The sequence below is a fragment of the Rhopalosiphum maidis genome, chromosome 3 (assembly GCF_003676215.2).
Source record: "Rhopalosiphum maidis isolate BTI-1 chromosome 3, ASM367621v3, whole genome shotgun sequence".
NCBI classification, from domain to species: Eukaryota; Metazoa; Arthropoda; class Insecta; order Hemiptera; family Aphididae; genus Rhopalosiphum; species Rhopalosiphum maidis.
Genome location: NC_040879.1, coordinates 17,190,895 through 17,205,958, shown reverse-complemented (window position 1 = coordinate 17,205,958; position 15,064 = coordinate 17,190,895). Strand labels below are relative to the sequence as shown.

At 27.7% G+C, this 15,064-nt stretch overlaps 3 protein-coding genes across 3 annotated transcripts; 2 read left to right on the top strand and 1 right to left on the bottom strand.

Moving 5' to 3' along the window:
• The first annotated feature begins 442 nt into the window (after nt 1-442).
• Nucleotides 443-1,228, top strand: LOC113557756. Its single transcript, XM_026963309.1, has 2 exons — nt 443-952; nt 1,064-1,228. The coding sequence occupies exons 1-2, from the start codon at nt 443-445 to the stop codon at nt 1,226-1,228; spliced, it is 675 nt and encodes a 224-aa protein (XP_026819110.1).
• Nucleotides 1,229-4,731: 3,503 nt separating this feature from the next.
• On the top strand, nt 4,732-6,527 carry LOC113557755. Its single transcript, XM_026963308.1, has 3 exons — nt 4,732-4,817; nt 5,421-5,601; nt 6,239-6,527. Exons 1-3 carry the CDS (start codon nt 4,790-4,792, stop codon nt 6,525-6,527), a joined length of 498 nt encoding a protein of 165 aa, XP_026819109.1. The 5' UTR covers nt 4,732-4,789.
• A 7,645-nt stretch (nt 6,528-14,172) lies between these two features.
• Nucleotides 14,173-14,697, bottom strand: LOC113559290. The gene has a single exon (XM_026964959.1). It carries the CDS (start codon nt 14,695-14,697, stop codon nt 14,173-14,175), a length of 525 nt encoding a protein of 174 aa, XP_026820760.1.
• Between the last annotated feature and the right edge of the window lie 367 nt (nt 14,698-15,064).

Below are 15,064 nucleotides of genomic sequence, written 5' to 3'. Positions count from 1 at the left end.
GTTGTATACAAACGATTTAAAGCATTATTAAAATCACTAAATATTATGGAATCATTCAATGATAGTAACGTCTTCAAATGCTAGTATATTTAAAAATATTTGTTCAACATTTAGTTTTGTTGTAACATTAATTTTTATGAAAAAAGTTTTTTCGGTCACCACACCACTATCCAACTATTTACAGTCAAAATCACTGGACTTTATTGAGGCATTAAGACTTGTAAATAACGCAAAAGAAAATTTACTATTAATGCGCTCTGACATCAAATATGAACAAATTATTAATGAAGCAAAACAATTTTGTGAAGAACATGATCTGCCTGAAAAGGATTTTAAAACTATTAGATCGAAAAAACGGAAGAGGCAAATTGATGAAGATGAAAAAACAAAAGAAGTAAATTTAAATTCACCATTTGAAAAATATAGAATAAACACATATTTTATGGCTTTGGATAAAATAACAACATCATTTATATCACGATTCAGTGGGGCTCAAAATATTTTAAAAGACTTAGCTTTACTGTCACCTGAGTGTCTTATTGAATTTGGAAAAGATCCCGAGCAAGAGTTACCAAACAATTGCTTTAATTATGTTGCAGAATGGATAGATGGTATATCATTAGAAAATTTAAAAAATGAATACAAAGTGTTTAGTACTAGTGTAGTATCTTTGCATGATGGAAATAAATTTCCGGCCAATCTTCACAACACATGCATTATTGATGAAACAACATCAGAATTAAACCCAGAAACCTTACAAACCAGTGAATCGGAAATTGACCATGATGAAAGCCAATCAATATATTTCAATAATACTATTACTGTATCCAGTATTTTACATGTTTTAACAAGTTTTGATTTAGTATTTGCATTCCCAAACTTATATCTGGCTTACAAGGCATTAGGAACAGTACCAGCATCTTCAGCATCAGCCGAACGAAGCTTTTCTAAGGTATATTAATTTTAAAATATTTATATTAATGTTTATTACAAATTGTAATAACTGTAAACTATGAGTAAAGACTATTTATAATTGATGACACACTATTTGATTTACATCTAGGTAAAATTAGTAAAAACGAGACTACGCTCAACAATGGGTGAAGAACGACTTGAAAGTCTCATTCTTTTAAGTTGTGAAAAGGATATAGATATAAATATTGAAGAAGCTATAAACAGATTTGGTTGTTCTTCGGATTTACTTAAATCACACCTTATGTTTAAATAAATAGTAATTTCATAATTTAGTTGAGTTATTTACTTTATTTTATTATTCCAAATGCCATTATTTAGATAAAAAAAAAAAATTATATTAAAATTTAGAGATGTAAGTATGACCAAAAATGAATTGTCTTAAAATTTTCAAAAACTAGGTACAGTGCATATAAAATTTATTAATTGAATTTTTGTTATAGAAAAAATTACATTTAGATAATATGTATATTGATTTGTCATGCGGATCCTATAAGTATAATTTGTTTAGGGATCTAGAGAGCTTCCATGATTTACTGTATATACCAATATTAAATAACCATTACTTTACCACTAATAACTTATCAATTCACTATTTGGAGAGCATTGAAAAAATTTTAGGGTGGGTGGTGTAAAAATTATTAAATGCGAGTTAAGAAAAAAAAGTTCAAGCCACCACTCGGGACATATAATTACAAGATGAAATGAATCCTGAGTTGTTTGATAATCTAGTAAATAAATATTTTAATATAATATTTTCTAAGCTGACACAAAACATTTCAGACATCTGAGTAATATTAATTATATGTACACCAATTTTAAATGAAGATAGTGGTTGAATAGTTGATTCAGGGTAATTAAGAAACTGTTTTACAATTAGTTTAACAGGTTCTTTATAGGGTTGAACAATATGATAAATAGATACGACTGAACCATATTTTAACATTACATTCTTATCTTTTTCTTTAAGAATATTTATTAAGATAATAGAAAATGATAAAATAATCTTTTCATAAAGTAAGTTGGTAGTTTTAATAAATTGAGAAGAAATGTTGTGTTTTATTTCATTGCATAAAGTAGGGCTCTGAGAAAATAATTTAAAAGGAAGGTTTTCATATAATAAGTTTTGCTTTTCTACGTTCATTGGTTTGTATACAATATTTTCGCATTTTTTACAGCGATAAAACCATCATTCCAAGGAAAAAATGTTCTATACCCATTTTTTTCGAAAGGTCTTCTGCCTTTTGACGCAATATTGGACCATTCGAGCATCATTTTTTTTAACATTAGTAAACCAAAGGTACCAAATGTACAATATAAATATTTATTATGATGTAATTATTATACATAGTATATTATCCTTTAATTTATTGGCAATAAAGACATTGTGTACCTGTACGACGTCGTTACAGCACCCGGACGGGGGATTTGGTTTTGCGCAAAAGGGAGAGAGGTACAAATGGGTACAAAAAAATTGAGATCAGTATGCATTATATTACTTTATTAATAGAAGGCGGGACAGATATATCCTTTAAAAAATATATGTTTTCATATAATAGGTATTTAGACTAAGATATTCTAAATATAACTCAAAATTATTAATATTACATTATTTATTTTTAATTATTGCAATTTTCTCACATGAATATACTATTTACTATTAGAACATCTAAATTTGTAAATGATTTGGACATAATATTTTAAATATCAATGTCTACAAATGTTAGTTTGGTTAATCGCTTATGAGTGGAAAAGAAAACTGTAGACATCTTCTGCGTCTCATCGTATTTTTAAAGAAATAATAAAGTACAATCACCTTTAAACAACTTTTAAGATTGTATCTATTTATATATATATATATATATATATATATATACACATTATAAACGATATAATAATATGGAATAAAGATTGTAATACACTTAGTAATCCAGTCACACAATGGCGTCAATGATTAAACTACCTATATATTTATATGGGAGATACATTAGATGTATATAAAAGATCCCTAGTTTTACAGCTGAATTCCAAATCCATTAATCACGAGGGTTGGGTCATGTATAGACCATTATTTCAATAATTTAACAAAAACATTGATATATTCCTGTTGGCAATGAATTCCATGTTATATTGTATTACTGTTACAGGTATTTTAGAAAGCGTACCTAATGTGTGTTGGCGCCAGACGGCAGGTTTTACGAATTCAATAAATTCGGATAGTATTGTGTTGGATGGACAATACACTAAAAATCGATATGTTTTCTTTTATATTACACGTTAAATCGAGTATAATATGTACTGATTTTTCGTACAAAGTCACGTAGAATGACCATGCTAACAATAAACTATGTATGCACAAATAAAGATTTCTCTTAAGGGAGTATCGATGAAAAAATGTGACGATTTTACAGTCTCGCCAAAAAACATTAAGCCTAATAATATAAAGTCTTAAACAAGTGAATGAATTTTATATATTTCTACTTAACTGAGATGTTTTGTATTTATTTACAAATCTGTTTGTAGGCATGTTTTATTCTATAAGAAACGATTATTAAAAAAATAATACCTCTAGGGTTAAATATTTAAATCATAGCCAGTTAATAATATAATGCTGTACATATCACTCCGATTTTAAAATGTTATGAATACAACTAATTCTATAATATGTGTCTTCATATTATTTTTAATCAAATGTTAATAATGACAATAAAGTATATTTATTGAGTACATATTTGAGCATTGTACACGCGTTCCAAAATTATCGAAGTTGTCCGATTGCGGCCCGAATACAGGTAGTCGTATTTTATCCCAAATATAAGTATCCGGATTGCGTCCAAGCACACATCGGTTCACAAAATAGCTGTATATAAAGAATTAATATTATACCTTATTTATACTTTATATATAGTATTAAGAAATCACATCATTTTGAATATTAACATACACCGTTCTAAAATTAATTTATAGTTTATATCGATCAAAATTATTTTAGTTAAGAGGACGCCATATACGCATGTGTTATCTCTGTCTTACTAACGTACATCATAACAAATTTTCGTTCAGTTGAATACATTTTGTGACGTTAGCTTTAATATTAGAGTAAATTTACCTGTTATAAAATTTAAAGGTAAGAATATTATCTAGACAATGACATATGCTTTTAATGATATTATCATTTTAAAGTGAGTTATGAACATTTTAAAGTTGTTATATTTTACATAGCTTTAACTCACTTTAAAATAATAATATCATTAAAAGCATATGTCATTGTCTAGATAATATTCTTTCCTTTAAATTTGATAATAGGTAAATTTACTCTAATATTAAAGCTAACGTCACAAAATGTATTCTATTGAACGAAAATGTGTTATGTGTTAGTAAGACAACACATATGGGTATGGCATCCTCTTAAACACAACATAAGCTGTAAATGGAAAAATATTGTTGGAATAATTTACGTCTTAAATATTTTCAAATATTATTGATAGGTAGGTATTTCAATAGATAGTGAGTTACAAAAATTGTCGTAAAGCGAATGTTAAGACCAAAACCATGTATGCAGTTTTTAGATGGGTGAGTTCAGTTGGTCAAACAGTTGCATCGTTCGACTGGTAGGTGCGCACCTGTAGTCCCTCCTTCTCATATTTATGTAACCATTGTCCGACAGCGCTCCACCGTCACTGAAGTGCTCTATAAAAGACTAGTTTCTGCAGTAGTGCATTTCGAGTTCTGATCATCGTAGTATAACACCATGATGTCCATAAAAAAAATCTTGATTTTTTTTATCGCAATCGTTTTCATCGGGGAAGTAGTCGACATGCACCCCGATACAGATCGTCCTGATGGTGAGTTCCTAAATTATTTTTGCTAATATTATTATAATAAAAACATTTTTACAATTGAAATATTTTTTTTTCATTTAAATAATTGCTCATTTAATATTTTTTATTTATTCGCTTTACATTCCATCATGATATAAGAAAATGTTTTTAATTATATACATATTTTTTCGAATTGTTTAATTTCTATATTAATTTTCATTTTTTATTAGGTAGTTTTATGTTGTTATGTATCATAATTGTATTGCTTGTATTATTGATATTATATATATCTAGAAATAATTCCATATAATACATAAGTATATTGCGATTTATAATAATAACGCAAATTCGAAAAATATATAGATACATTTTATACTTATTTTCAATTATTATTCTTCTGTGCTTTTTATAAACCTAATTGTTTTCTGCAAAATATTTGTAAAATATTAAATTAAAGTATATTATAGGTATTTAATAGTTTTAAATCTATACCATTAGGTACGTTATTTGTTCCTTTTTATTTCAATGCAAATTCAAAAAAGTAGTTGATTGAATATATTTTATAATATTAACATGTACCGTAACCAAATTTTTTGTTGAGAATAATTCATACAATCATAATTTCAGTTCGCGTTAACGAATCATCTGAAACCCTATCCCGTCTGGAGCTGGCCAACCCTGATTACACCAACTTTAGCATGTTGAGTGTGCTGTTACGGACAAGACATGACTCGCTGCAAACATCTCCGCCGGTCGAAACTACCACCTCAGAGACCGAGTCCATTTCTAGCCAGCATGCAGGCTGGAGGTTAGTAAATACTTTTTTTCATGGTGAAGGTATTTAACATTTTTACCATGATCACTACTTTTTCCATTACAAAACCTCCATATTATATTTTTGTCAATCGGTGCAAAAAAATTTTGTTTACAACAAATGCTTATTGTCATTGCATAAAAATATAAACATGACAAAACAAGTGTTGTTCAATTCGAAAATTTAATTTAGGAAGTTTTCAATATTTTTAATAGGAAAACTAAAAATTTGTTTAGATTTTATATAATCAATAAGTTGTACCTTTAATCATATACAATTTCTTATAAGGTTTTGGTAAATTATTCATTTATAAATGGAACAATAAATGTTTGTAAAATAAAACTTATTTAAAAAACAAAAACAAATTTAATTAAAATACGGTAATATTTCAAATATTTTATGAAATTGTTAAAGAATATAAAAATAGTTAATAATTAAAATAAATTAAAAACTAATAAAAAATAATTAGGTTAACATTTAGTAAATAACTATAGAATGTAATAAATCTTATAAGTTACAGTTAACTTATATATGGTAATTGATAAAAAGTTATATTTAAAAAATATTGAAGTTGTTTATGTTTCTGGTAACCATGTGAATTAATATATATTGTTATTGTTTACATGAAAAGAAAACAAGGACAAGTTAAAATGAGAAGTGAAGATGGTGGATTCAATTCAGTTGTGCCAAATACCAGTGACGTGAACTCTACCATGTCAAAAACCACCGGGGTAAACAGAATTCGACGCTTGGCATCAGATGCAAAAATGTCATCGGATAAGAATACTACAGAGTTAGCAGACCCGACGCAAACTAATAATGAGCCTAAAATGAGTGCTCTTAAATGCTTAGTGTCTCTTGCGTACCCAGTATCCCTTCCACTGCAATGTACACGATTTTATTTTGGTTTATTTAATTAAAAATACTCTAAGATTATTATTACAATTCTTATAAATTTAGTATGCTTAGTAATTTTATTCAACAAAGTTTAATATTGTTACAAATATAATAAATTATATAACTATTTTAGAAAAGCAAAAAAAACATATATATTCATAATGAAATATTATCCACCGCAATTATTATATTATTTAATATAGAATAAAGTATTTTTAATAATATTTTTTGAATTCAATACTTTTATTTTTATGTTTATGAGCTTTAATCTAACATGATAATATGCACATAGTGAACGGGGTGTCTTGTGAGGATTTACTCATTGTGATATTTTCTGTAAATGATGGAGGTATATTATATTTTTTTTTTGCAATTTAAAATTGCAAAAGACATCATTGAAATTATAAAAACATTTAATATTAAAAATTCTAATATCACACATTATGTGACAGAAAATGCTTCTAATTTTGGAAAAGCTTTTTGAACATTTTCTATGCTATCACAAATCCAAAGTGTAGCACCAACAATCTCTTTGTAATGTTTTAATGAAAATAGTTCTGACATAGAATCCTTTCGAATGTTTGGAATATCAGTCTAGCTAAAAAAATAGAATAATAGGAAATATTTTTCTACAGGCCACACTGATATTCCAACAGATATTTAGATTTGCTATCTGTGCTCTATAAGAACCCAAAAAGTGACCCTTCTGGTTATTCTGTGATTCTATTTTCATTGAAATTAATTCGTAGTTTCTCTAATTTGAGATTGAGTTTTTATCATGCTATGATACGAAGTGACATCTAAAAACTATGAATTAAAATAGATGGCCACTTATTTTTTATTCAACGAAAAAAAATGACTATATTAAAATATGCTGTAGAAAATCATAATATTTATTTAAAATAAGGAATCAAAGGTCATTCAAAGTATAGTTTTTCTGCTTTTGATATTGTTTTAAAAAATTAAAATAATTGTCTTACAGTCAATAATGGTATTTGATTATTTTATTAATTACTACAATTTTGTATTTTTTTATTTATTACATATTATTTTTAATACTACAAAAAACAAGTTACTGAATTGTTTATGTTATAATCCAACCACCGAATAATTATTTATTTATTATTTATTCTGTGTTGCAATTGTGCAATGGGTGAATGAAGAAAATGTGACTTTCCTAAAAGCCAAACATGCTTTAGTAGGTATTGAAACCATTAGGAATAGATATTGCTATTAATAAACAAAAGTTGGATAGTCTAGGAGAATCTGAAGATAAACTAGTTGTAAAATTGAATATTTTGAGTTGAAAATACCTAGCAGCATTGATTATAAATACTATAGATAGCTCACTGCAGTACATAATACGCTGCGCCGTAATTACTCCCAATAGAGAGCGCTAAGGAATTCGGCCTATAATAAAATAAAATAATTATTTCTAATCGCCGTAATCGTCACCGCGGACAACTGTTATCGTGCGTCGTCGTCAAACATCGTCGGCGGCGGCTTCGCAGACCGCAGTAGCCAGTAGTTCAGCGATTGCATTTACAGACGTCGTCGCCGCTGGCGGCTAGGAATCAGAATACAAACCGTTCAGCGACGAGTTCAGACCAGCTAATTTCGCCCGAAATTTGCTCACATAAAAAGCTTTTATCTGAAATTCGATTACCTACTCGCTTGTGAACATTTAAAATACTTTTGAAATACGTCGAAACTAATAACACAAAAGTAATAACAAAATTAATAAACTAGAAGGATTTCTTAAACCATGACTAAAATATTTTCATCAACATATTCAAAAATCAAGTGTTTAAAAAATAAAAAAACTAATTAAACTCATTCAAATGTTTTTTGATTTTACGACTAATGCAATTTGTACACTGGAAATAATAAATACATCATTACCCTGCAAAATAAATAATTTTTTTTACTGTTATTGACTTATATTACCACTGTGACACCGTACTTACGCCTGTGACCAGTGACTAAGCGTATTTTACAATTTATTGTTTTATTAAAATTTAACTTCTAATAAAATTCAAGCAAAAATATTATATTTTTTTCGTAATAAAAATACAAGAAGAATTGTAAATTAACAAAACAATTGAGTTTATTTTCAACTTTATTTACCTATTATTTCAAATCTGTTTATGTAACAATATTATAATAAATTACTTATTTTGTACACTGCATACATAACAAAACATTAATTACAAAATTATAATTTACCTATTTATTTATTTATTTTCAAATATTCGCAATTTGGCTGCATTTTGATAACTTCGCTTTCCAAGGTTTGCATTAATCCACTTACATTCCTTATAAATGCGTGTCCTAAACAGCAGTTGTAAAATAAATTCATAGTGATCTTTACACGAATTTTGTAAAACCAAAAAATGATTATTTATATGTCTTTTGGCTTTATGCAAAAGTTGTTTTAAAATTTGCTTTGAGCTCTTAATTTTAGGAAATGTATTTTTAAATATATTTAAACATATTGTCACTATTTGTGTTAGCTCATCAGATGGAGCTTTTAAGCCTTGTGATTGTTGCACATAATCGAACACCTTGTGTATAATTAAAAGTTCTTTTTTGTCAGCTAAGTGTTCATTTGGTTTGATTAAATTACAGTTGGCACAATTAAATTTATCAAAACATTTTTTTGCTAAATAACCAGAAAAATAAGTTATTGAACACGTCTCCAGTGATAAGTCAACATCATAATTCCTTCATTTGACTTTGAACTATTGTCAGAATCGGTTGTTTCGTGAACATAATTTTCATTTGACAATTCACCGTTTTCTGATAAAATTAAGTTTTCTACAGGAACATCCTTCAATACTTCAACAGTTATAAATTCATCGTCATCCGATTCACAATTATTACAACATGTTGTCAAACATTTCATCAAACTATATGTACATATATGCCCAAAACAACAGCGAAACGTGCGGGCTGTGGGGTTTCTGTTGTAGCCATTTTTTTGTCGTATCACTGAAAATAGATTTTCTGATATATCTTGCGTTAGTCGATTTGTCATTAAAAAATTGTCTTTATTTGGCCGATAGATTTGCATGTCTACTTTTTCTTGTTCGTATAGTTCTAAAATAGCAGTTGTCGTCCAAATTATTCCAATAAAACAAGGGGGCGTACTGATTTTTTTTGTCTTATGGCATACTTTTACCGCTTCTTTAAATAAAGCTTGTGCTTTTTTCAAGTTGTCGAACACTATTGAATTTTTAGGACTTAAAGGTCTTCTGTTTGGATTTCGGTCATATAAATTTTTGCTGTTTGCCGAATCAAACATATTATTTATGACATTAATAAATTCTGAAGTATGTAGTGCTGTATTCGATTTTAGTTGCCCAGTAGCCACACATGTTTTTATAGCTGCAGATACAGAATTACTCAAGAGTTGGATTGCTAACTTGCAGGACATTTTTTGAAAAGGGTTAGGAGATATAGATGAGTTGGTGTTATTTTGGTCATAGCTCTTGCTGTTTTACTTTGGCTGTCAATTTCATACGTTTTTTTAATATCATTTATAGACACAACTTTATTGCCAATTTTAAAATCACCAGATAGTAGATTATTTCTTAAAATCTTGATAAGATGTGGCATATCGTAAATAAGAAATAATTTTTTGCCACATATTTCAGTTGAAGGATTATTTTGAGATGCACCTAGCAACGAAAACATCCGATGATTGTGTGTCCCTTGGTCACATAAAATGCAAGTGGACAATAAACCAATATCCACAATTTTTTTGACGCAATTTTTAACAATTTCGACTAAAGTATCACCTTTAACTCCACTGCCAGTAAAAAAATATCATAAAGGCAATTTCCAATTTTTGTAAAGACCACGAACCATAATTACTAACGCGTGAGAACCAAGTTTTTCAGTACGTCCCATATCACCTAAATCCTCAAACCTTTCTATTTCGTCCAAAATCTTGTTATATTCTAAAGTTTTCATTATAGAAACTACATCTAATAGAAGAACACATTTCTTTTCATTATAATCCATATTTAAAACTTTTAACCTTATTTGTTCTAAATATTTGGCCGAAAATCCAGTGGAATAGTTAATCGACCGTAGCCAACGTGTCACTGTACTTATAGCCGGCAATACAATTCCAGTCCTTCGCATGTATTTATAAGTCGAAGGTGACTTATAATATAATGATAGCGCAACTTTTTTTTCATTAGCTGACCAAGGTTTACGATTCTTGTGTAACAATTGCATTGATACTAAACTTCTTGAGTTTTTAGATGGAAAATTAAATATTTTAAATAAATCATTAACATTAGATTTCTGCTTTTTGTTTGTTTTTTTCTGTTTTAATGCCGAAATAATAGAACGTTTTCTTTTTAAAAGTTTTCGAATCCTAATTAACTCTTGTTGAAGTGCGCTTTTTTTTGGGCTTTTTATTTGTCTCATTTTTGGCATAGGACTGGGATAATCGATTAGTGCTGAGACCCAAGATTTAGTTGTAGGTGTAGCTATTGAACTCGATGGACTGTTTTCAAAAATTAGTGAACCAGGTGCTCGAATATTTGAGCAAGAATCGGAAACTTCATATTTACAATTTGGTGTCATTACTTTCAACGTTTTTGGTGAAGGTGTCAACCCTTAAACAAAATGATTTACAAATTAAAAATATATACAAGAAATATTACCGAAAACTTTGTAATAATTCTTCCAAAATTAAACCAAACGCTTTAAATTTTTTCACAACATTTAATTGAAAAAGGTGGGCAAGTGGATGTCGCTTTGCTGTACAGTAGGTTACTGAAATGGATGGAACTAAATTTGAATTCAATAATATAATATTGTTGTATACGAAAAAATATTCTGAGCGAAGATGGTATGTCAGCCTATAATATTACTATTAATAGGTAGACATAATATTTTATGATATTAAATTTTTGTAACCTACTGTACAGCAGAGCGACACCCACTTACCTGCTTATTTTAATTACTATGATTGATAATTTTCGAGATTTTGTTAAATTCTAACTTTAAAATTCATGATTATAAAAAAAAAGTTTGCCTATGTATTTTTAATATTTTTCAACTGCTATTGTAACAATATATCAGGAGCCTTATATTAATTTTGACGACAACTAAAATTTATTTAACATAATATAGTAAATAATATGTTGTGTAAATTAATTCAAGTGTCTAATACGGTTGTTCGTCATTGAATTAAAACAAATTAAGAAAATTGCTACATGAGAAATCGGGTGAATATCCAAATGTTGTAAAATTTAATTTGACTTTCATACAGACATTTTTTTTTTTTTTTTTGATAAAGCTAGATGACCTAACAATGAATCTTGTATTCAATTTTAAAATCTTAAATTTTAATGGAAAAATTTTATGAATTTCTAACTCAAAATAATTTGCATATTTTAAAAAATTTAAAAAACACACATCACTGTAAAATCAATAAATTCATCACTTCACTCTGAATCTAAAATTTACAAATTTTTAAAAATTAAAAATATAAGTATGGTAAAATAGATTTTATCATACTCGTGTTGTTGTCATTCTATAGTATTAACTAAAAATTAACTATAAATTTAAATTATACTGACCTTCAAACATTTCATCTGTAAATTGTTGACGACGATGTCGTGATTTTTTTGGTGTCGTTATGATTGTTTCATCAACTTGTGTGTATGCACCTAAAAATAAATAAAAGTGTCAAAACAAATGAAAATACACAAAAATATGATTTTTTCTTACTTATATATTTGTTTGGTACTGCATTACGGTTTAGTCGTGATTTTGGGTCTGTGGGATTAGAATAGGCATTTTTTTTCGAAATGAGATGAACATACAAACTTCTTTTTTAACTTTTTAGGACTTAGAGATTCTAGTTTAATATTTCCTAAATTAAAAAATGTTTTTCCATATTATTGCAGATTTTATTACCTATATTATAGATAAATTACGAATGTTAATTACCTACTTGGTTACTTACCAGAATTAATTATCCATATTTTGGACCTTTCTTCGTTTGATGGAAAAGGATGAAATATTATATTTGATGTATTTCTACGTGTATTTGTGCAGTTAAAATATGCACATTTGTCACTAGACATTGTAATTATTTGAGAACAACACAGTAGAAATGACGTATAAATGATTTCAAAATAACATAACAAAACACAATTCTATAGTTATTACGAGATACTTAAGTAATAAATATAACAACTAAGTCTTCAAAAAAAATTGAATGATCAACGAGTATCGTTCAATTTGTACGTCCGTAATGCGCATGTTTTCCGCATGTGTACTCAGAATAAATATAATATAATTCCAATATTTTGTACAAGCGTACAAGCACTGATTATAAATAGTAAATAGTTTAATGATACTATTTATAATCAATGGTATAATTTAAAAGAGCCGAAAATACTTAGCATTGAGTGTAACGTGAAGTCTATTGCAGGTATAATAATATTTTTATTTATGGAATAATATTTCAATTTAGAAAATATATATGATGATTGATGACAATGACTATAATATAGTAAATATTATGTGTAAATGCGTAATGTACTAATGTGTTTTAACAAACAAATATACTAATATGCATACTATAACCATAAATATGACTATACAATAACTAATTAATATATTTTAATAATTAGGGACTAATTTAAAAATAAATATTCAATCTATTTAATGGGGTGGAGGGGGGGTGTTACCGTTTAACTTACAGCTTACATTGAAAAGTGAAGACTATAAACAAACATTAATTTTTACTTTGACAATTACTTTGGTAATAATAATACTAATATTTAGTATCAATGTTAATAATCAAAAGTTAAATCATTTTATTTTATTATTTTTTTCAAGCAGTTGTAGGTAATGATTTTCATCAAAGAATCACATTTCTGGATACAACCATATTTAATTAAATTGTTAAGTTCTATTGTTATAATTGTAAATTGTAAAGAAAACTGTACTACTAGCTGAAATGGAAAGGGTACATTTTGGCCGAAAAGGAGGCCACCCATCTAGAATTATATTATTATGGATAGGTATTTAATATTTATTATTTTGTAATCCTTGGTAGTGCGCCAGTGTAACGACAAGTTAGGTACCAAGTTTACATTATAGTATTATACGAGTATTGTCTAATGTCTTAGTAGACGCTCCGAGAATTGAAACCAAGATAGGTCAATATGTACGTCTGTCTCTACAGTGAAAAATTCAAGACTAATCCCTACTCTTATGAACTATACTAGCGATTATTGCGGTACACGCCATAACTAAATATCGAGCGGAGCGCCCCGTAGCGTTACTCGCCATTCAGCGCGCAGCGTATTTTGTACTGCAGTGAGCTATCTATAGTATTTATAATCAATGCTAGCAGTTACTGAACATCATAGGCGTGCGCAGACTTTTTGCGCAGGGGATGCCAATATATTTAAAAATAACTCAATTTTTATTATCTCCCTTCAAAAACACACAAACAGAATTTTTTTTTATTGTATTACATTTACATAACTACAAAGTTCTCAAAATAATAGTATAATAGTAAAATAATAATATTAAATATATATTATAGTATATTATATATATATTATAGTCAATATAAGTAAAAATATAATTTAAACTTTGCATTTCATAACTAATTTAATTAATACTTTATTATAATTCTAATCTTCGGTCAAAAGGATGCAAATGTTTAAATTCATCAATTACTTCGTCATAATTTATTTCTGATGCTAGTTCTTGTTCTACAAATATCAACATCATTGCATCTAATCTTTCTTGCGACATGCGGCTTCTTAATTTTGTTTTTACCAAACTTAATTTGGAAAAAGCTCTTTCGCAAGAGCAACTTGTCACAGGAATGGTAGTAAAAAGTTTCAACGCTTTATTTACATTAACAAAATTTTTACTAATTGATAATTTTTCTAACCACTGATGAATTGTTTTGTTTGATGGTCCTGCTACAAAATCGGGCAAAGAACGTAGAAGTCTTAATTCACCTTCTAATTCGTCACTATTAAGTACAAACTTCCGTGAAATTAATTCAATGTCAAATTCTTCAGTTTTTAGTTCTACTAAACGACCAATTGCACCAATTAAATTTAATGTTTCCTGATTAAATCGATTTTCAAGACCGTTAAACAAATCATCTAATACAGTGAAGTAAACATGACATTTCATCTCACTTTTTTTATCCAAGATGGTATGTTGTGTTTTCATATCATCAATTTTTGTAGCAATCTTCCTATTTTTCACAGGTGGTATCTCAATATTAAATCCATTACAAACAGTAAGAACTTTTTCATAAAGTTTAGAATAGTTATCTTCGTCGTTTCTTAACTCACTAATAGATTTTTTCAATGCATTTACAATAGATACTGCATCTAATAAATTCAAGTTGGGTGCTTGTAATTGAGCACTGACAATTTGGATTTGTATTAATATAGGTTTTAACATATATAATGCAAAAATAAAGTTGAAATTTTTCATTTGACAGATAAGACCATTTGCTTTAGCCCTCACCTCTGAATATTTAGTGTTTTCAGAA